This window comes from Myxocyprinus asiaticus, chromosome 3, assembly GCF_019703515.2.
Source record: "Myxocyprinus asiaticus isolate MX2 ecotype Aquarium Trade chromosome 3, UBuf_Myxa_2, whole genome shotgun sequence".
In the NCBI taxonomy this organism is placed as follows: domain Eukaryota; kingdom Metazoa; phylum Chordata; class Actinopteri; order Cypriniformes; family Catostomidae; genus Myxocyprinus; species Myxocyprinus asiaticus.
In genome coordinates, this window is record NC_059346.1 from 25,954,062 (window position 1) to 25,976,729 (window position 22,668).

Consider the following 22,668-nt stretch of genomic DNA (forward strand, 5'->3'; position numbering starts at 1 on the left):
TCATGGGGTGGAAGGGAGATGTGTTTATTAAACTGTCATGATGTGTGGAGTGTCTTTTGCACTAGAATGTCTGCATGTAGTACTGAGAAAAGTAGGAAAGTGTGAAAAGGGTTGAAAAGGGAGAGAGGTAATCAAAGTGGGGAAACTAGACATTTTCTGTGAAACCCTGAAACACATCAGACAACTGAACTTTGACCCCAGCAAACCAGTGATTATGCCAAACCAGGGGTGCATAATACAGCTGTAAAAGAGCTGTGAGAGCGAGAACTCTGTGAGAACTCTTTAAACAGTGTAAAAATGGGATCACACTCACAAACAATACAATTAGTGAGATTTATCTCAAAACAAACAAAAAGCTCTCCTAAAAAGCTTTTCAACTGGTAGCGGTAAAAAGGGCCAGTCATATTTTGTAAAGCAAGGCCTCTCCTCATTTCCCGCTCTCTCTCTCCACCATTCTGTTCCCCCAGGACTTAATTTAGCCTACTTCTGTGTGGAACTTAATTCCAGATGGCGCTCACATGTTTATCTGTCTTTCCCTTTCTTCCCCAATTTCCCACAATAAGCCCACAGACTCATGACTACATGAGTAAATGAGAGACGAAACAAGACTCCAGTGGTTTAATCAATGTTTTCTGAAGCGATCCAGTTGGTTTTGGGTGAGAACAGACAAAAACATAACTCCTTTTTCACTGTATCTAGCCATTGCAGTCTAGGCTCGATCATGATTTAAGCTCGATTACACTTCATAGTGCTTGACGCATGTGCAGAGCGCTTGATGGCGCTGTAGGAAGTGTAATCAAGCTTGAATTCATGATCGCCAAGGAGACTGCTGTCAAGATGTATAGTGAAAGAGGAGTTACATTGGTCTGTTCTCACCCAAAACCAACTAGATCGCTTCAGAACACATTAACTAAAACACTGGAGTCTGATGGATTATATTTGTGCTGACTTTATCTGCTTTTTGGAGCTTCAAAAGGCCTGATAACTATTCACTTTCATTGTATAGACCTAGGGAGTGGAGATATTCTTCAATAATTCTTTGTGTTCTGCAGAAGAAAGAAAGTGAAACATCTTAGATCTGAGGCTGAGTAAATGATGAATTTTAATTTTTAAGTTTGAACTAACCCTTGAAAGCCCATCAGAGGCTAGATTTCTCCCACTGAGTAAATAAAAACACTATGCATGTACTTGATTGCATATAGTTTTAGTAATGTTCTTAGTTGTAGTGCAATGAATTCAATGGTAATTATTAAAAATGCAATTTGAATTGATTTCCTTAGTCAAATCAGTAACACACTTTCTATAACAATATAATTCCATAACAATATAATTAATTATAGGGCATTGTTAAGACAATACATTCAGCTTTGCCCCTAAAAAACAATACAGATTTCCTTTGAAGCGGTCATGTCATGAGGAATTACTTTTTCCTTGATATTTTATTTTCCTTGATATTTTACACATAAGAGGTCATTCTACTAAAAAAAACATACTGTAAATTTCAGAACTCAAAACTTAATCCCAAATGCAAAAGCATTTATTGAAATAAAGCTGTAAAAATGCCTAGTTCTCTACTTCCGCGACTTCCTTACGTCATTTGGGGGCCCATTAATTCATAACCGCCTCCACAGTGAAAAAACATCAATGCAACTGGCGTTGCATGAGAGAGAGCAGGACAAACAGGTCTAGTGTGGCTGAACTATTCCTGAACACCAAAGGGGACCCATCTGTTCCTGATTTGGACTATTTTGAATTATTTTTGTAAATAAACATGCACTAGACCGACGTCTTTGACCACTGTCATGTATCTCGCTGTTTTTAAAAGACGCAATTTCAAGTTACTATTCTGAAAAGGAGAAGCCGTTCTCTTTTATTCAGCTGCTGTGCCTCTTTTTGTTTTGAGCACAAACACGTCATGGATGCGTTCTTTTGTTCATCTGCACTATTTTTAATTGTTGGTGTATATAAACATGCACTAGATCAGGGGTTCTCAACAGGGGTGGTACCGCCCCCCCAGGGGGCATTCAAAGGATGCCAGGGGGCGCCGAGAGCAAATTAGTAGAGAGGGGGCATTAGGTTACAAATGGGGGGTGTTTATTAATCATAATAATCAAATCTATTATCAAGTTCCTCTTTGCATTAAAACGTTTATCTAGACTTGGAGTATATCAGTTGGTTCTCAAGTATACGGGTTGGTACGCATTTGTACCGCGGTTCATCTGATTTTGAAGTCTAGTGTCGCATCTGAAGTTTCTGGTTTAGCAGCGTCAAATACACAGGCGGAGGCACATCCTCGGCTAATGCACCTGTATGGCTCTGTAGATGGATACGGCTCAATGGACAGAGCAGCGCAAGCGCAGAGCTCTTAAAGCTCGAGCTCTTAAACTCGCAGCTTTGCAAGAATCAGTGAGAAGCAAGGCACAAGAAGCAGAAAGAAGCCATCTGAATTCGGCTCAGAATTCTACATCACACCCCTTGAATTTACTATAGTAATGCTAACTGTACTTTAGGCAGAAATAGATTGATAAGAAATATTATCATATCACTACTTCAGCTCTATTAAATTTGTCTTAGGCTACATTAGGGGAGTGAGGGAATATAATTATTTTTTTTTACAACTTATAAATATTCATATTCTGTGTTTATTGTTTTTACATGTGTTTCGAGTAGGTCTACGGTTTATAATTACAGTAGTTCGTTTTATAGAAATCATGTTACATCTAACCATGGTAGTGAAGAAGATCCATGCTTCCATGTGTTTACTATGGTCTTGTTACAATTACAACTGTTAAAACTATCAAAATAAATAATGAATAAATAATTTTCAAAAAGGCAAATGTAAAATATATTAACAATATCACTTTTATTATTAGCTTCTGTCTTCGCATTTTCATTTTATAGGCCCCAGATATAGCCCTCCATCTGCTTGAATTCAAGACACGCAAGGTTTGGTCTCACATTCATGATGCGTAAGCCTGCTGAATTTATTAACAAAACTTTAAAATTATGCAAAGCATCAAAGTTGCATTGAGCAAATTAAGCAAATAACACAAATACTGAGTTGTGTTTTGTGTTTTCTTCTTTTTTTTTTTTTTTTTTTTGGTACAACAAAGTCTCTGCTTTCAAATTATGGGGTAAGGGGATGAAGTAGGGGGGCGTTCATCAAAAAAACGTTGAGAATCACTGCACTAGATGGACGTCTCTGACCGTTTTGATGTGTTTCCAGCGATGTGATACTGTATGTGTGTGCATATATTGGACTATGCATTGGTGTTTTGTTTGGCTCATGACGGTTTTATAGTTTATGGTGCTGAGTGATAACAGTTGTGCTTGAGATAAATAGTGCAATATATTCGGATGCAATGTGTTGGATGTGCTTTATGTGTAAACCCTGAAATTTTGTTTTATAATATTGTGGAGCTTGTTCATTCTCTTCTGACTGAGTTTCAAATATGGCTGTATTTGAGGGGCTGCACGATGTTAGCCAATCTTAAAAGTGGACGTTTAACTTGATGTTTTATGGAGGCGATAATGCCAAAACCAAGCGTTTCAGACAGAGGGTCAGAGACAGAGTGGAAAATTATAATATATTACTAAATTATGACTGTTTTGGTGCAAAAAAACATAACTAATATTTTCAGTGGACCTCAGGGAAGACAATAAAATTATTTAAAAAAAAAGAAGAGAGAATTTCATGACCCCTTTAAGGAAAATAGTTACCCACCCCTGCTCTATGATATTGTGGTCACTAGAAATGGCTCAGCTACCTCAGTCAATGTAAGCCTAAGGGATGATTTTTGCCCATTTTATAATTCGCCAGATGAAAATATCAAGTCTGATTTACTTATTAAGTACTAGTGCACCTCACCTAAACAATCCAGTAGCACGTTATAATGACTATACGGTATAAAGTATTTGTAAAACATTAGTTTATAGTCAGTAGATCATTTATAAACTATTTTCCTACATTAATAAGCTACATAAAAATAGTTTATTTGTTTAAATTCACTGTAGCAAATGATTTATTATTGTTTAATAAGTTAATTTATAGGAAGTTTGATAATGTTTTATAATATGAATAAGGCATGAATTCATAGTAAATAAATAAAGTATACATTTAATTAATTGGATTTACATTTAAATGTAATTAATGTATTTGTTCCTGTTTTAGTAACACTTACTATTAAAGCAATTATTACTTAATATATAGATCGTAACAAAGCATTGACTAATTGATAACTAAGCATTTTGCGTCACCTAATCTAAAGTGAGAACTATATAAGCCTAATTAAACATTTATTAATGATCTATTACTCTGAAAACTTGGCCCTGAAATAACCATCTCCACAGCATCTCAATCACAAAGGCTCAAAACAGACACTAAAGCTTAACAAAAAAAAAAAAAAAAAACAAACAAAAACAGACACAACACAAAAGTATAGGAATAATAGTGAGAGAAGAAAATCCACAGTTTATTAAAAGACATCCTCTAATTGCTCAAACGCCACTTTGGCATTTTCCATCCTATTGAGCTTTATGAGCAGATTTGTTCGCATTATTGCCAATTAAAATTACTGTTTAATTCAGTTTCACCAGTGGACCTACTATAAATATTTCATAACATTTTATATGTCCAAAAATCCCGCTACAGTCTGTGCATGCGCTCTGGAAACAGCCAGCACGTCATCACAGTTTTTATATTTATAAATAAAAAAAAGTAGGAAATAGGAAAGAGCATGTAATGTTATATTATAATTTGTTTCCCTTTTTCTCCCCAATTTGGAATGCCCAATTCCCAATGCACTCGAAGTCGTCGTGGCGGTGTAGTGACACACCTCAATCCGGATGGCAGAGGACGGATCTCAGTTGCCTCCGCATCTGAGACCGGCAACCCGCGCATCTTATCACATGGCTTGTTGAGCGCATTACCGCTGAGACATAGTGCGTGTGGAGGCTTCACGCCATCCACCGCGGCATCCACTCACAACGCACCACTAGGGTTGCAGCGGTATACCGGTGTCACGGTATACCATGGTATGAAACTTGCCGGTTATCATACCATGTATATTTGCGTATCTTAGAAAAAAAAATGCAACCGTACATAAGTGAGCGTGTGTGTGCAGGTCTATTCAGACTGGGTCGCGGATAGCAGGGAAAGAACAATGCCATGGTTCTCCCATTGAAGATATTTCGGCGGCCGCCCAAGTGATAGCCTATTTAGGACTGCCGAGGCAGATAATGATAATCTCGCAATCAGCTAAAGGCTTCTCATCTGCACTTTTCGCATGAGTGTAACGGAACCAGCTCACGATCATGATATACTCTGCTCTCTGGCGTGCACGTGCAACAACCGGGCTTCCCTTGATATTGCGGAGTGCAGGCCTCAAAACTGATGTGACCAATTTCAATTCTAGTGAGACTTTTCTAGTTTAAAGCATTACGGAGGAAGTCAAGTCGAACCTCTCAAACAATAGGCAGCCCTGACATGCCAAACAGCACTGAGGAGGAAAAGAGCAACACTGTGCTATGCGCCAAATAAAATAAAATCATTACACATCATCACCTTTACAAAATTGTTTCACGATTTTACATGAGTAAAAGTAACTGTTATATTCTGACAACATGTTATAGTTTCTTCTGAAATAATCTAAAAGGTCAAATCTGTTAGACCTCATTTTATATCAACAGTGGCAGTTGTAGTTAAAGTTTCAAGATGTTTCAGCTAGTACTTATTTTTTCATAATACTATAATTTATTATTATTATTATTACTATTATTTAAGACTAGCTACACTGACCTAACCATGGTTATGAGGAGCCTTTCCTCCTGTGTAATATGTATGTTCTGTTTGAATTATGTTTGAAATTAGGAAACAAACGGGATAATAATGGGCTCATATAAGTAAATATGCTCTTCAATTTTTAAAAGGGGGAGAGAAAACTTCCTGTCGCTTTTGTTAATGACGTCAACAATAAAAAATAATGTCACTTGATGCATGTCCTTGTACTTGAAAACCTTGAACAAAACTATGCAACATAAAAGGAAATGTGACCCAGGATACATTAAATACAAGTTATGTTTTTACTATGATGGGTCGCCACTTGATTTCCAATGTAAAATCTGGGTCCTGAAGCAAAACCATTTGAGAACCACTGAGTTAAAGGTACAGCGAGGAGCAGTCTGGCTGCGCTGTCGCACACCTACAGTATGTGTTAATTGTTAATATTCATAGGACGTTACTTTAAAAGCTCACACAGCTGTTGTTATTTTTCATTTAGTAGTTAATTTAACATGCTATGCTAACATATAAACTAACATGCTTTAGTTATATAACATGTTATAATTAGCTATTTTTTTATCATGTTTATAATTTAGTTTATTATTATAATTCTGTTAGCTTTCTTATTTATTCTATTTATTTTCAAAAGGGAGACTTTTTTATAAATACTTCAATAAAAAAAAATGGTTTCAAATTTAAATTATAATAAAGCATTTGTTCAACCAAAAAAAAAAAAAAAACTTCTGTTTTCACTCCTTTAAAAGGTCATTGTAACTGATAATAGTAATTGTGTAATACCGTATACCATGATACCGTGATACCGTGAAAATTGTGATATTTTTTGAGACGGTTATCGTACCGTGAAAATCTCATACCATTGCAACCCTACTCACCACACGCCCCACCGAAGTGTCCAAGCGACGTTGTCACGCCATACATGTTACTTTTCTCAGCGCCGGGCCAGATGGAACAATAACAGTAGTTTGTGGTTACTGAATAGAGCACTTTATGTAATAATTTTCCAAATATTGCAGGGGCAAATTTGTATCTCATACACCAATCCTTTAGTAAAAAGATACAAGCACAGTATTTAAATGTACAAATGTTTGCAGTATGACAGTCCTAAGATTTGAATGCTGATCAACGAAGAATTCAGCTTTCAAGATTCATGCCAGGAGGCACCGCCTTCAGGAAGACACATTTGTCTCTCATAGAAAGCAATTTTTATCCAAATCACCACTTTGATGACAAGTTTCAATGAGCAAAATTAGATATTCAATACATCAACAATTTTCATTACTTCAAAGAAAATGCTTAAGTTTAAGTTTGAAAGGCACAAAAAATAGCACCCGATGAAATATTTTTTTTCTAATTCTGCTTTGTTTTCCCAAATTCGGTTTCCATTTTATTTTTTCTGAATTCCATGTTTAAAAGACTAATTTTTTTTTAACAAAAATGACTAATCAAATTAATTAATAAAGAGTTCATCAAATGAAATTATTTTATCAAATAAAGTGCTTCAATATCATATTCACAGCTGAATCTAAAACAGTTATTTTTGTCAAATAACATGAGCACAACAGAGAAAATTAAATTAAATTAAAAACTTGCAGTACAACAGCACACTTTCTTGTGAAATTTGCTATAATATAATTATTCCTGATATAATTGTAATAATAATAAATATAGCTGCAAGCAGCAATTAAGGGGCCAAGCATTTCAACCATTATTAGGCATAACAATGTCAAAAAATAATTAAAGCAATCTTGTCATGATTTTAGGCAAAATGGTTGAAAAACCATGAATCAATTGCATTGGGACACAAAAGCTTATTACTTTTGACCAACAGGTGGCGCTGTCACCAAATTGATATAGTGTGGTCAAGGTGCGGTCATGGAAACACAAAGTTTCATGTCAATACGCCAAAGCGTTGCCGAGATAGAGCCTGAAAACCATTCTGGCACCGTGCCATCAAATTCATTGTTGTGTTAAACGAAAATGGTTAGGTCTATCAACATGAAATTCATAACTGTTTGTCGGCATGGTCTGAAGGTGGTCTGATTTGATCTTGGTTAAAATCTGACAAATGCTCTGGGAGTTCGAAAAAGTAGGTTTATAAAGGATTTCAAAATGGTGGACAGGAAGTTTGATCGATCATGGCATAATTGGTATCCACGTTCTCGGCATGACCCAATCTATCAAGACTGGTCTCATGACAATAGCACAAAGTAATCAAAAGTTATTAGCATTTTATGAAAATTTGGTTAACTTTTGACCAGAAGGTGGCACTGTCCCAAAACATCTTGAGTACCTTCAGGGCATTGTGCAATGACACTTAACGAGTTTTGTAACAATATGTCAACGCATTTAAAAAAAAAAATTAAATGGGCAACGCCCAAACTGGCCGACACAGGAAAATTTGGTATCAATTGCCTAGGCATTCCGTACAGAATCTAGCAAGACCACATTTGTGATTTTAGGTGAAACCATTCAGAAGCTATAAGCAAAAATATGAATTTTTCATATCTTGTGACCACTAGGGGGCACTGTGCTGAAACTGTGCAGGTACCCTCAGGTCATGGTTGTCATAACACACACCAAGTTTGGTGTTAATACACTAAAGCGTTGAGAAGATATAGCCTCAAAACTGGATATTTCTTAAACGAAATCGCAGGCTGCTGTGGTTCATTAATCGGACTAGGACACATGTACAACACATTTTCAAGATCAACGGGAGATTTAGTGACAATGCAGTACTGGCCCGAAAGGGCGAATCTCTCACACTGGCCCCAGGCCAGCTGGCTATACTTACCGTTGAACCATGCTAATAAATGTTTAATTAGGCTTATATAGTTCTCACTTTAGATTAGGTCACGCAAAATGCTTAGCTAGCCATTAGTAAGTGCTTTATTATTACCTTTATTAAGCTTTAATTGATTTAATAGTAAGTGTTCCTAAAACATGAATATACACATTATGCAGAAATGTGTATCCAATTCATTACATATTTAATATCTTTATTAACTATGAATTTATGCTTTCTTAATGTTCTCACACTAAACACTTCTTTACCATTGGTTTGCATCAACTAAAATACATCAGTTAGGTATGATTAACAAGTTGTTTACTAAGGATAAAAAAAAAAATTATCAAACTGCCAAAATTATCAAACTTATTAAACAATAATAAATAATTTGCTAAATTGAATAGAAACAAATAAAATACTATTTTTATGTAGCTTATTAATGTATTAATAATGTAGGAACAATAATTTATAAATGATCAATTAACTTCAAACTAATGCTTTACAAATACTTTATACCATATAGTTATTACAAAGCGTTACCAACAATCTTTATGATCTGAGGTACCATCAACGTTTGCAGAATAAGGTTACATGCCTTTGTAAGCACCAATAAAAGTCTCAGTGATAAGAGATCTCTTAAAAAAAAAAAATTGCTGACATCCAAAGGGGGACAGACAATGTAAAGTCCAGTTTTTTTACTTTCAAGACGCCCCAACTGTTTACCGACATCTGTCTGGTTTCCAGCAATCTGTTGCAAGGAGTGTTTACAGGAGTCTGTTCCCGCTGAGAGCAGGTGCACTGCTTTGAATCTCAGCTGCTAATCTCATTGAGCAGTTGAAGCCCAATGACATGCTGGCATGGACAGGATAAGACCCTTGTCCCTCTGCCTGCGTGTGCTGTGTAAGCAGCCCATGAGCAGTGGCAGCAGCACATGGCAGGAACTGAACTAATCACCATAAGCAATGAACTTCAGATGCCCTCTGCAAAACCCTGATACCGATCTTACAGGATCTTCATAGATCGCTTGAAAACGTGTCTGTATGTGTACGTTCAAGTGTGTATGATGCACTGCTCAAAGTCAACATCTGCACCGATCAGCCACAACATTAAAACCACCTGCCTAATATTGTGTAGGTCACCCTCGCGCCGCCAAAACAGTGCCAACCCGCATCTCAGAATAGCATTTTGAGATGCTATTCTTCTCACAACAATTGTACAGAACGGTTATCTGAGTTACCGTAGACTTTGTCAGTTCGAACCAGTCTGGCCATTCTCTGTTGATCTCTCTCATCAACAAGGCGTTTCCATTCACAGACCTGCCCCTCAGTGGATGTTTTGTTTTTGGCACCATTCCGAGTAAATTCTAGAGACTGCTGTGTGTGAAAATCCCAGGAGATCAGCAGTTACAGAAATACTCAAACCAGCCCCTCTGGCACATAAATGTAATTGAGACATAAATGTGTCTCTGTGTGTGTAAGAGAGCCAGAAAAACAGCCAGAGAAAGCCTTATCATTTAGTTGCAAACACTGAGTTTACCATATCTGACTTGAAGCCAGAAAAACGGAATAAATCCTGTTTATTGGGGCTTTAGTTTTGATTTAACTAGGGAAGATGATTTACTGACCATTTACTCACAAACCATAGTCATATCTCACAAACCACACACACAAAGACTGGTTTAGAAAAGGTGTGGAATCCATTTACTACCCTTTATACGCTTTTATTTTAACTTACTTGCCCATGCAGGGTGTGCAAGGTTTAGTTAGATACTCTGTTGCTAAGAAACTGAAAACACAGTCAGGAATGAATGTGAATGGGTTCTAGCCAATGATAAAATCATTGATTTGTTTGAATAATCTCACATTGTCATTAGTATAATCAGTGTGTCTGCTCCGGGGTGTAACTCTTCCAGTAGAATCTCAGGTATGAGGTCCTGCTCGATTTATCAAAACCGGCATAGTCCCAATAACTCAAATGGAGCAGAAAAAAATTCTGGTTCCCTTTTTCATTCTTTGGCTCTGTTCATTTAAAAATGCAGCATCAAAAGATTGCATATAAAGGCAAAAACAGTTGTATATAATAATGGTCAACCAAAATGGAATTTACAATGAATGATGCCAATATCTAGGAATTAAGGTGGCTGATGGTCGATATAATGGCAAAATACCACAAATTCTCACATTTTTTAAAGAGAAAATGTTCATTATTCATTGAAAAGGCAGTCTCTAGATTTTGGAAGTGATTCAAGGGGAACTTCTGTTAAGAAGTATTATCGGCCAAGGCCGAGAATTAGTGGTTGACCAATAGCCTATATCAGAGGCCGATAAATCAGCTGACATCTTTTAACATTTGGCTGATTAGTTTTGCAAATTTTTAATTACTATTTTGCTAATTATAATTTCATTTAATTTGTGGCAATTTTATGAACATGCCAATTCTATCATATTAAATTGTGTGATATCATATACACTCACTGAACACTTTATTAGGAACACCTGTACACTTACTTATTCATGTGAATATCTAATCAGCCAATCGTGTGGCAGCAGTGCAATGCATTAAAAAAAATCAAACAGATACGTGTCAGGAGCTTCCGTTAATGTTCAGACCATCAGAATCGGAAGAAATGTGATCTCAGTGATTTCGACCGTGGCATGATTGTTGGTGCCAGATGGGCTGGTTTGAGTATTTCTGTAACTACTGATCTCCTGGGAATTTCACGCACAACAGGCTCTAGAGTTTACTCAGAATGGTACCAAAAACGTCTCCGGTTACACATGTAACCTCGGTTTTCTGAGATGAAGGGAACGAGACATTGACGTAAGCACTATGGGGAAAGTGTCCTTACAAGACCTTGTTGAAACCTTTATACAATCACACCAATCCTCTTATTGGCAATGTTGTCTGAGTCTCGCCCCTTTAGGTGTGCATTAGGCCTATATATACCCAAGACCGTGTGGCCCGACCCAAATGATACCGTCAGATTTTAAGCCGAACCCGATTCGAACCTGCTTACTATCTAATTTCTTCTCCTAGCAAGTACTGTTGCAACAGGCTATATATTATGTAAGCTTATAGGCAACAACACAGTCCGTAATCTATATGGACCATATAGACATACACAGTATGGTTTATTAACCCTCTCACAACATAGTTGGAAAAGTAGGATTTATGTCTTATGGGAGTACTTATTGAAAGAGTATGACGCCACAGTCCTGCGGGATGGCGACTGACATGAGTATACCGCAAGTGAATAACCCTCATGGTGAGCCAGGAGGGGAGCAATTAGAATGGATATATGAAATATATAGTTATATAGTATGAATTAACCCCTTCACAAGCCCAGTCGGGAAGGAAGTTTTATTACAATGAAAGTACCTGTGACTTTATTGGAAATTTACAACTGTTTGTATGTAGGCGGTTGTGTAAAATGACAGGGAAGCCCAATACTTAAAAAGGGCATAAGTTAGTTTGGGCAACGGACAGTTCAACAGTAGTGCCCAACCGATTTATCGGTCGGTCGATATTATAAAACTTTTTTTTCAGAAAATATAATGCAGAAAACAATGCTTTAGAATTGGTGTCATAACGTAGTTTGTCCAGCAGAGCATGCTCTGATTCCACAGTTTACAGAGCTGACGGTGGTTCTACAGACAGTGCGGAGTTAAGCAGTGCGGTGTTAAGTGGTGTCTTCACTGTAAGTTGCTAACTAGTTTGTGAAATACATACTGGAAAGTTAATAAACAATTACCCCATCATTTTCCCTTTTCAATATAACTAATATAACATTAACCCTGTCCCTGACAACAATGTCACTCATGTTTGTCACATCTGTTTGCTATGTTAAGATTGCAAGGTAAGCATCAGAGCATCTTTTTACAGCTCAGCAGACAACGGTGCGGTGGTGGATTGTGTCTGTTGAGTGTTGATTTCACGCTATGTTGTTACCTAGTTGGTGAGACACAATGCTGGAAAGTAAATAAAGTCCATCTTTTACTCTCCATGACAACGAGCTTATAGCTAACTAGCTAACCACGTAGCTACTTTCATTGCTTGTCAGCTGAGCGGAAGCTAATGTGTAAACATGTATTCACCAAACTGTTTTGTTCAAGATTCACAGTTTGGTACCCCTTTCAACCGAACAATTCCTGTCGTTGTATTTAAAAAATGTAATATTTAAAAGTCTGTTTTTCCATTGTTGAAAGTTTCCAGTAACACCGCTGCCGCTGTTTATCTTGTGTAAATGCTTCTTGTTTTACAACATGCCCCTAATTGACTGGCAGTATTAAAATAGTCAGCATTTGACTGATACTAAACAGTACTACTTATGTTTATTTAGCTATTTAATTTATTCTTTATTTAAATGATCAGCAACTGACTGATACTGAACATACAATACTGATGTTTCTTTAGCTATTTATTGTATTTTTATTTATTCTTTATTTTTTCATTGTTCATTTCTAGAATTTGTTGACAATGTATAATAATAATGTCAAATTTTCTTTGATAAAAATATTTAAGAAAACAGCCTTCTGAGTACCTTTGCATAGTCATATTGGTGCACAATCGGTGCACAATCCACATAGAAAAGGTCTGTTTTCATTCCAGCTCAAAAATTAGCTATATCGGCCACCATATCGATAATCTGAGAATTTTCCCCCTCTAAAATCGGTATCGGTCTCAAATCCCATATCAGTCGGGCTCTATTCAACAGTACGTAATCAGTCGGCTGTGTTGATTATAGTCGGTAACCCACCCATAATAAGGGCTTGGGCTCACCCGCTTGAATGTAAGAAGCAATATAGAGGACTTGTGAGGAGATGTCCAGGTTATAAAATCTCACGAACATGTTTTGCAAGGACCGTTCTACTGCCAAACATATGTCCTGTAAGGACACAACATTTGTGCCCTCACCAGGCATAACATATGCATAGATTGCTCTTTATCCGAATTAAATGGTGGAAAAAAGAATGCTTGCAAATGAACAACCTGAGCCCTGAAGGGCACTGATAAAACCTTAGGCACGTAGCCTTTTATAGGTTTAATGTCGTTTAAATGACAAGCCAGCCTCCAGTGTTAATCACAGACTGAGCCAATTCTGGCTCGTCCAACGTGTTCTGTTCAGAGGTTCCACAGCTCTGGCTGGGGATTCCAAATCGTGCCTTGTGCTTGTGAGAGAAGGTCTCTTCTCAATGTTATTTCCCATGGAGGGCCGTCTAGTATTTCTATCATCTCCGGAAACCAGGGCTGATTGGGCCATTTTGCCGTAATTAATAGAACTGATTCTATGTCCTCTCGGACTTTGCTGTTGACAGAATGAAGGAGGCACACCGGTGGAAACACATACTTGCATTGACCGGCTATTTGTGATCCAGCGCGTCCATGCCCAGTGGGGCTTGGGGCATGGAGTAACAAAGGGGACAGTGGGCATTCTCTGTGGAGGCCAACAGGTCGACTTCTGCTTTGCCGAATATTTCCCAAATCCTCATCAAAGAGGATGAAGTTTCCATTCCCCTGGTAATGCTCCCTGGTGTGACAAGAAATTCAGATGGCCCGGGACGTGTCGCACGCAATGAAAGGAGATGATGCCCACTCTATTGGAGGAGGCGTTGTGTCATGCTCATTAATTGTGGTGATCGGAGTCCGCCATGGCGATTTATGTATGCCACTACTGTTGTGTTATCTGAACGAATCAGCACATGGTCATTTACAAATTCGGAATAAAAAGCTCTCAAAGCTAGAAAGACAGCCAGTAGTTCTAGGCGATTGATGTGCCACACCCGTTTCGACCTGTCCAGGTGCCGAAAGTCGGGCGTCCATCACACACCGTGCCCCAAACTGTGTTGGATGCATCTGTGGTCACCATTTTTCTTCTGAAAATTTGACCCAGCATAACACCTTGTAGGTAGAAGGCCAGCGCTGTCCATGGTGCTAGAGCAGCCAAACAGTGGCGAGACATTGCAAAGGCACGACAGACATGAAGTGGAACATGCCACTTGAGCCAGTACTGGAGAGGTCTCATGTGTAACAGACCTAACTGTATGACTGCGGATGCTGCCGCCATAAAACCCAGCAATCTCTGAAATGACTTCAGTGAAGTCAGATGTATTCCCCAGTTTGAACTGAGACAGACACAGAAGAATGGTCTGTCCGCCTTCTTTCTTCGGAACGAGAAAATAACTTGCTGCAAACCCTGCTGTGTGTGTCGCAGTCTGGGACAGGCTCTATCACGTTTTTTTGCGAGGTGAATCTCTGTGCGCGAAACAGGGTGGCCAGCGTAGCAACTGAATCGTATAACCGTGCTCAATCGTTATTAGCACCTAGTCTGACATGCCCGTGAGGGCTCGCCACGCGTCCGTGCAGCGGGTTTATTGACTCACTTGCTATAGGCCATAAGGCCCCGCTCGCGATAGGGAAGCGGTTGACCATAACGTGCGGGGTCATGATTCAGTTGAAGCCAAACTATAGTTTTGGCAAGTAATTTAGGACATCGACTTTGTGCATGACACAAGTAATTTTTCCAACAATTGTTTACAGACAGATTGTTTCACTTTTAATTGACTATATCACAATTCCAGTGGGTCAGAAATTTACATACACTAAGTTCCTTGTGCTTTTAAGCAGCTTGGAAAATTCCAGATAAAGCCTTTAGACAATTAGCCAATTAGCTTCTGATAGGAGGTGTACTGAATTGGATGTGTACCTGTGGATGTATTTTAAGGCCTACCTTCAAACTCAGTGCCTCTTTGCTTGACATCATGGGAAAATCAAAAGAAATCAGCCAAGATCTCAGAAAAAAACGGTGGCCCTCCACAAGTCTGGTTGATCCTTGGGACTATAGACTAGAATCTATATCCACAGAAAAACGAGTCTGTAACACTTCTCAGTTAAAGAAGGAGGCGAGAAGCAGATTTTCTGGTTCAGGTGAGCATTTTATTCTCCCCACTGCAGCAAAATGCACTCTTTCAGGGCTCTCACCGTGTTCAATAACTCAATCTAAACATAAACAACTACTTCAGTAAAATAAACTCTCAGCTTTACACTAATAAGCTCTTGGCTTCAGAATCAGGTCTCTAGTGCCCAGGTTCTCTCTCTTCTGAGTGCTGCGTGGCTCTATTTATGCCACTCTCCCCGTGCTCACTGAAATTAGAGACAGGTGTTAGACATAATTTAGCTCAGGTGTAAGTGCCCTTACCGCTTTCCCTCTCTCCGGAGAGATGCTTGACCACGCCCCCGCTGCCACATATCCCCACCGCCCGACTCAGGCCGGGGCGGCATCCGGCCTGCCTACCACTCCCCCCCCATTCCTGGAAAGGAAGTCGGCGACAGTCATCTGTGCCCCCGGCCTGTGGACCACCTTGTACTTAAACGGCTGAAGAGCCAGATACCAACGGGTGATCCGGGCGTTAGTATCTTTCATGCGGTGGAGCCACTGGAGTGGGGCGTGATCCGAGCAGAGGGTGAAGGCCCGCCCCAGCAGGTAGTATCGGAGAGTGAGGACCGCCCACTTGATGGCGAGACACTCCTTTTCCACGGTGCTGTACTTAGTTTCCCTTAACGAGAGCTTACGGCTAATGTACAGCACCGGGCGCACCTCCTCCTCCACCACCTGCGAGAGTACGGCCCCCAGCCCCCTGTCTGAAGCATCTGTCTGTAAAATAAAAGGGAGAGAGAAGTCAGGTGAATGTAAAAGCGGCCCCCCGCAAAGTGCAGCTTTAACCTGCGTGAATGCCCGTTGACACTGCTCCGTCCACTGGACCGGATCTGGAGCTCCCTTTTTAGTGAGATCAGTCAGCGGGCTGGTGACGTCCGAATAATTAGGTACAAACCTTCTATAATAGCCAGCCAGCCCCAGGAACTGTCTCACCCCCTTTTTGGTCTTGGGTCTCGGGCAGGTCGCAATCGGCGCTGTCTTGTCAATTTGGGGAAGCACCTGCCCGTGGCCCAAGTGGAACCCCAGATACCGTACCTCCACCCGTCCAATCGTGCACCTCTTCGGATTCGCTGTGAGTCCCGCTCGGCGCAGCGATCTCAGAACCGCCCTCAGATGTTGCATATGCCGCTGCCAATCATTGCTATAAATGATGATGTCATCTAAATAGGCAGCGGCGTAAGCTGCATGCGGTCTGAGGATTCGGTCCATGAGACGCTGAAACGTAGCCGGAGCCCCAAACAAACCGAACGGAAGTGTCACAAATTGGTGTAATCCAAACGGTGTGGAGAAGGCGGTTTTCTCACGGGAAATTGGTGTCAAGGGGATCTGCCAATAACCCTTCGTCAAATCCAATGTCGAATAAAAACGCGAGGCATTGGATATGCATCAAATTTAGACACCGCGTTGACTTTTCTATAATCCACACAGAATCGCACAGACCCGTCGCTCTTAGGCACTAGAACAACTGGGCTGGACCAATCGCTGTGGGATTCTTCTATTACCCCCATATCAAGCGTCGCATCCAATTCTTCCCGAACAATTTTCTTTTTGTGTTTGGGTAGTCAATAGGGGCAGCTACGTACCACCACCCCGGCTCGGTCTCGATGTGGTGATGGATGAGGTTTGTACATCCCGGTAGAGGGGAGAACACATCTGCAAACTCCTGTTGCAACCTAGCAACCTCCGCGAGTTGGCTCGGTGAGAGGTGGTCTCCGCAAATGAGTGGGGTGAATTGTTTATGTTTTGAACTCACCTCCGGTCCGAGCTCCGCCTTCTCGGGAACTACCGTAGCCAACGTCACGGGAACCGCCTCCCTCCACAATTTCAGGAGATTGAGGTGGTATATTTGACGTGCGTCCCCTATATCGGTTCGTTTAACCTCATAATCGAGATCTCCCACTCGTCGTGTGACCTCAAAGGGTCCTTGCCACTTGGCGAGTAATTTAGAGCTCGATGTGGGAAGCAATACAAGCACTTTATCTCCCGGTGCAAATTCCCTTAGCTGAGTTCCCGTCATACAGTCGGCACTGTCGTTCTTGAGCTTGGAGCAAATTCTCCTGAGTTAGTTGCCCCAAGGCGTGGAGTTTTGCTCTAAGATCAAGAACGTACTGAAATTTCATTTTTACTGTTTGAAGGTCCTTCCTCCCAGGCCTCTCGCATTACATCAAGCACGCCGCGTGGGCGTCGCCCATACAGCAGCTCGAATGGGGAGAAGCCAGTGGAGGCTTGCGGGACCTCTCGTACTGCAAATAACAGGGGGTCGAGCCATTTATCCCAATTTCTAGAATCATCGTGCACGAACTTACGAATCATGTTTTTGAGGGTTTTATTAAATTGTTCCACCAGGCCATCCGTTTGAGGATGGTATACACTGGTGCGAATCGATTTAATATTTAATAACTCGTACAGTTCGCGTAGTGTTCGTGACATAAATGTTGTGCCTTGATCGGTGAGGATTTCTTTCGGAATCCCCACCCGGGAGATTATTTTGAAGAGTGCCTCCACAACACTGCGTGCTGAGATGTTGCAAAGAGGCACTGCTTCCGGATATCGCGTTGCATAGTCCACTAGGACCAATACAAAGCGATGTCCGCGTGCTGACCGTTCTAATGGCCCGACGAGGTCCATTCCAATTCTCTCAAAGGGGACCTCAATCAGAGGGAGAGGGCGCAATGGCACTTTTGGGGTGGCCGGTGGGTTAACCAGCTGGCATTCGCGGCATGCCGCACACCACCTGCGGACATCGCCGCCAACACCCGGCCAATAGAAACGGGCTATTAGACGGTTCAGTGTTTCCTTTCTCCTAGGTGACCTGCCATGGGATTATAATGAGCCGCCTGGACTACCATTTCCCGACGGCTCCTTGGAATCAACAGTTGGGTTGTATCCTCTTTGGTCCGAGTGTCCTGTGTCACTCGATACAACCGCTCATTTATAATTGCAAAATAGGGGTATGAAAGTGCGATGTCAGGCTGGAGTCGTTGAGCATCGATGACTCTCACTTGGTCAAAAGCGTGTTTGAGGGTTTCATCTCGCGATTGCTCCAAAGGGAAATCTCCGCCAGGGAATACCCTGAGAAGGGGAGGGGCTGCAGCCTCTCCCCCTCTCTCGTCATCATGACGTGGAGCTGTCAAGGACGGCCCCGGCTCCGCCTCCCCTGCCAGAGCATCGCACATCACACATCTCCCTATTTTCATACAGGACACATCCGTGCAAATTCCCTTTAATAAAACTCTAAAATCAGGCCAATCAGTCCCCAAAATCAGCAGATGGGTGAGGCGGGAACTAACCGCAGCCTCCACTCTATGCTTTTTCCCCCGAAATTTAATTGTCAGGGTCACCACCGGATACTTGTGAATATCCCCGTGTACACATTTCACCTTCACCGTTTTAGTTGTGACCAATGCCTCGGGTTGAACCAGACGTTGGTGGATAGTGGTTTGATTACAACCGGTATCCACCAAAGCCTGGTGAGTACCCCCCTTGACACTTACCGGTATCCGGTACGCTCCGGCCCGGTCGGGGGCAGCCTGTGGGAGGTCAGAGACCCGCACCACCGTCCCCAGCTCCATCAAAGGGCACTGATCTCGGAAGTGGCTCGGGTCTCCGCACCTCCAGCAGGCCGGCCCAGGCGCGACGCCCGCACTTGCATCGGCGGGCGCCCCACCCGAGGGGGAGAGCGGCGGGGCATTGGAGTAGGGGAAGGTGTCGCCTCCCACACCCGGGGAACTGGTCTCAGGGGCTGAGGTCCTCCTCGTCTGCGTGGGGCAGGAACGGGACCTGGAGAGAGAGCAGACGAGAGAGAGAGAGAGGGGAGGGGGAAGAAACAGAGGGAGGAGAGAAAACGTAGGAGGCCTCTTCCGCCCTCGGGATCACCGCCATGTGGTCCTCCGCAAGTCAGATAGCTTCCTCCATCGACGCCGGGCGGTGGCACTGGACACACTCCTCCATCCCTTTTGGCAGTCGAACTATGAACTGTTCCAGTACCACCTGGTCGATAATTCCCTGGACGTCGCAATCCCCCGCTAGCAGCCATCTTCGGCAGGCGTCACGGAGCTGCTGGGCAAAGGCAAACGGGTGGTAGGAGCTCTCCAACTTCGGCTTGAGCATGCATGAGCTCGACAAACCGGCGGTCTTGATCTCGTCGGAGCTCAAGCAGCGTCTGTTGGTGGTTCTGATGTAGGCTGGCGAGGGCTTGGAGGATCTCCGCCAACTGGGAGGACCTATGGGGCAACTTCCGTCCATCTTCAAACCTTCCTGGGTTTCGGCACCAGTGTAACACTTCTCAGTTAAAGGAGGAGGCGAGAAGCAGATTTTCTGGTTCAGGTGAGCGTTTTATTCTCCCCACTGCAGCAAAATGCACTCTTTCAGGGCTCTCACCGTGTTCAATAACTCAATCTAAACATAAACAACTACTTCAGTAAAATAAACTCTCAGCTTTACACTAATAAGCTCTTGGCTTCAGAATCAGGTCTCTAGTGCCCAGGTTCTCTCTCTTCCGAGTGCTGCGTGGCCCTCTTTATGCCGCTCTCCCCGTGCTCACTGAAATTAGAGACAGGTGTTAGACATAATTTAGCTCAGGTGTAAGCGCCCTTACCGCTTTCCCTCTCTCCGGAGAGATGCTCGACCACGCCCCTGCTGCCACAGAGTCCTATATCGACATAACCTGAAAGGCTGCTCAGCAAGGAAGAAGCCACTGCTCAAAACCGCCATAAAAAAGTCAGACCACAGTTTGCAAGTGCTCATGGGGACAAAGATCTTACTTTCTGGAGAAATGTCCTCTGGTCTGATGAAACAAAAATTTAACTGTTTGGCCATACTGACCATAGTTATGTTTGGAGGAAAAAGGGTGAGGCTTGCAAGCTGAAGAACACCATCCCAACCATGAAGCATGGGGGTGACAGCATCATGTTGTGGGGGTGCTTTGCTGCAGGAGGGACTGGTGCACTTCACAAAATAGATGGTATCATGGAGGAAGGAATATTATGTGGATATTTTGAAGCAAAATCTCAACTCATCAGCCAGGAAGTTAAAGCTTGGTTGCAAATATGTCTTCCAAATGGACAATGACCCCAAGCATACCTCCAAAGTTGTGGCAAAATGGCTTAAGGACAACAAAGTCAAGGTATTGGAGTGGCCATCACAAAGCCCTGACCTCAATCCTTTAGAAAATTTGTGGGCTGAACTGAAAAAACATGTGCGAGCAAGGAGGCCTATACACCTGACTCAGTTACACAAGTTCTGTCTGGAGGAATGGGCCAAAATTCCAGCAACTTATTGTCAGAAGCTTGTGGAAGGCTACCCAAAAAGTTTGATCCAAGTTAAACAATTTAAAGGCAATGCTACCAAAGTGTATGTAAACTTATGACCCATTGGGAATGTGATGAAAGAAATAAAAGCTGAAATAAATCATTCTCTCTAATATTATTCTGACATTTCACATTCTTAAAATAAAGTGGTATTCCTAACTGACCTAAGACAGGAAATGTTTTCTACGATTAAACGTCTGAGTTTAAAAACTGAGTTTAAATGTATTTGGCTAAGGTGTATGTAAACTTCTGACTTCAACTGTACGTGAAGAGAAAATGGCCCTTTTTCTGAGAATGTGTGAACATCCCGTGTTTGTACAACGGGCGCTTTTTTCTCTTTTGCGAGAACAATCTCTGTTTGAGTAATATACGCAGAAGCAACATTTTGAACAATGTCCCTTTCCCGATGAACAGTAATGGGGAAGAGGGGAGAAACACTGTGTACCTCTAATCGAGCCTTCTTTGTCTCTGTGCTGTGAATAACAGCAAGCTCTGGGCTCCTCTTCACAGCGCTGGGCATATCAGTAACGTTTCCGTTACCCGGCCGGAGTTTTTTCATATGCGCATTTTTGCGCTGAGATTGCAGGTGCTTACACTTAGGCCATGGCTTGCGTGGCTTCACTGACGACTCATTTGTAGCTTTTGACTGCGCTGGGGCAACAAGAAATGAATTCTTTGCTGGGTGCTGACCAAAATTAGATCGGGAGCATGCCGGGAAAGGGTAAGTGCTACTTCTCTTTGGCAGAAAGTGTTTAATGGTTAAGATTGCTTTTGCGACGTGATGAAGCGCTCTGAAAAGCTTTCTACACCATCGGGCAATACCGATGTGTCAAGGAGGGTGGCTTTCTCTGCGTCACACATCTCTGTGAGAGTTAGTCAAATATGCCGATCTAAAACCACCAGGTTGCTCATCGTTTTGCCGATGGCCTGAGCGGTAGCTTTCGTGGCTCGCAGCGCCAAATCTGTAGCGGTGCGGAGCTCTTTGAACAGCTATGGATTGGAGCCTTGCTCATTCATTTGTTGAAGAAGCTTAGCTTGAAAAACCTGGAGCACCGGCATGTTGTGGAGTGCTGACCCAGCTTGGCCCGCTGCTGTATAAGCTCTTCCAGCCAGTGTGGACGTCAATCGACTCAGCTTGGAAGGGTGGGCGGGCCGAGATTTCCATCCCATGGCAGTATTATTGCAGAGGTGAGCTGCAACCGCCTGTTCTACAGGAGAAAGTTTTGAATAGCCTTTTTTAATCGGCGTGGCCCACTTAAGTGAGGACGACAGCACCTCCGACCTGAATGTGCAAAGAGTAAGGCACACAACAGGTCTTTGTGAGCTCTGCATAGGCCTCAGGGAAGAATGGTGTGCTCCTCCGGTCCACGGTCTGTTGACAACAGCCGGGGCGCAAAAACATTCATCCAGATGAGACTTTTCTGGCTCTTCTGGAGGGGACCACTCAAGACCAAGCTTTTCAACCGCCCTCACAAGGATGCGAAGAAGCTCCTTGTCCATGACGTGTACAAGCTCTTCACCCTCGCTGGGGAAAGAGGCGCAAACATCCTCCGTGAACACTCACCCGAAGCTGCGAGTGACATAGCATCATCCTCATCATTAGAGCCGCCAAATGTAATGAGGCCGTGCGCTCCAATAGAGGGCCGGAGCTCATCATGCACATGTTGCACAAACAAAGACATTAGACCGGAAGAACGGAAGGCTCACAGGGCTTGCGCCGGCACGAGATCCTCTTCTTAGACTTCCAGCTCAACCTCACTGCTCCGCTGTGCCTCCTCATGTGGTCCCTTGGGACTTAACACAGAAGAGGCGGGTGGGAGGGCACGAGAGGCTGGACCTT

General features: G+C 42.2%; 1 protein-coding gene across 3 annotated transcripts in view; it reads right to left on the reverse strand.

Moving 5' to 3' along the window:
• The window catches only part of LOC127422292 (protein FAM102A-like), a 77,892-nt gene that overhangs the window by 51,201 nt on the left and 4,023 nt on the right, over positions 1–22,668 (reverse strand). The window contains exon 1 of one of the 3 annotated variants that reach the window (XM_051665733.1): positions 15,781–16,226. The exons of the other annotated variants lie outside the window; for them this stretch is intronic. Within the exon in view, the coding sequence (XP_051521693.1) occupies positions 15,781–15,863 (83 nt within the window). The 5' untranslated portion in view covers positions 15,864–16,226. Of the gene's footprint in view, positions 1–15,780; positions 16,227–22,668 lie in introns of those variants that run through there. 3 annotated transcript variants of the gene reach the window in all.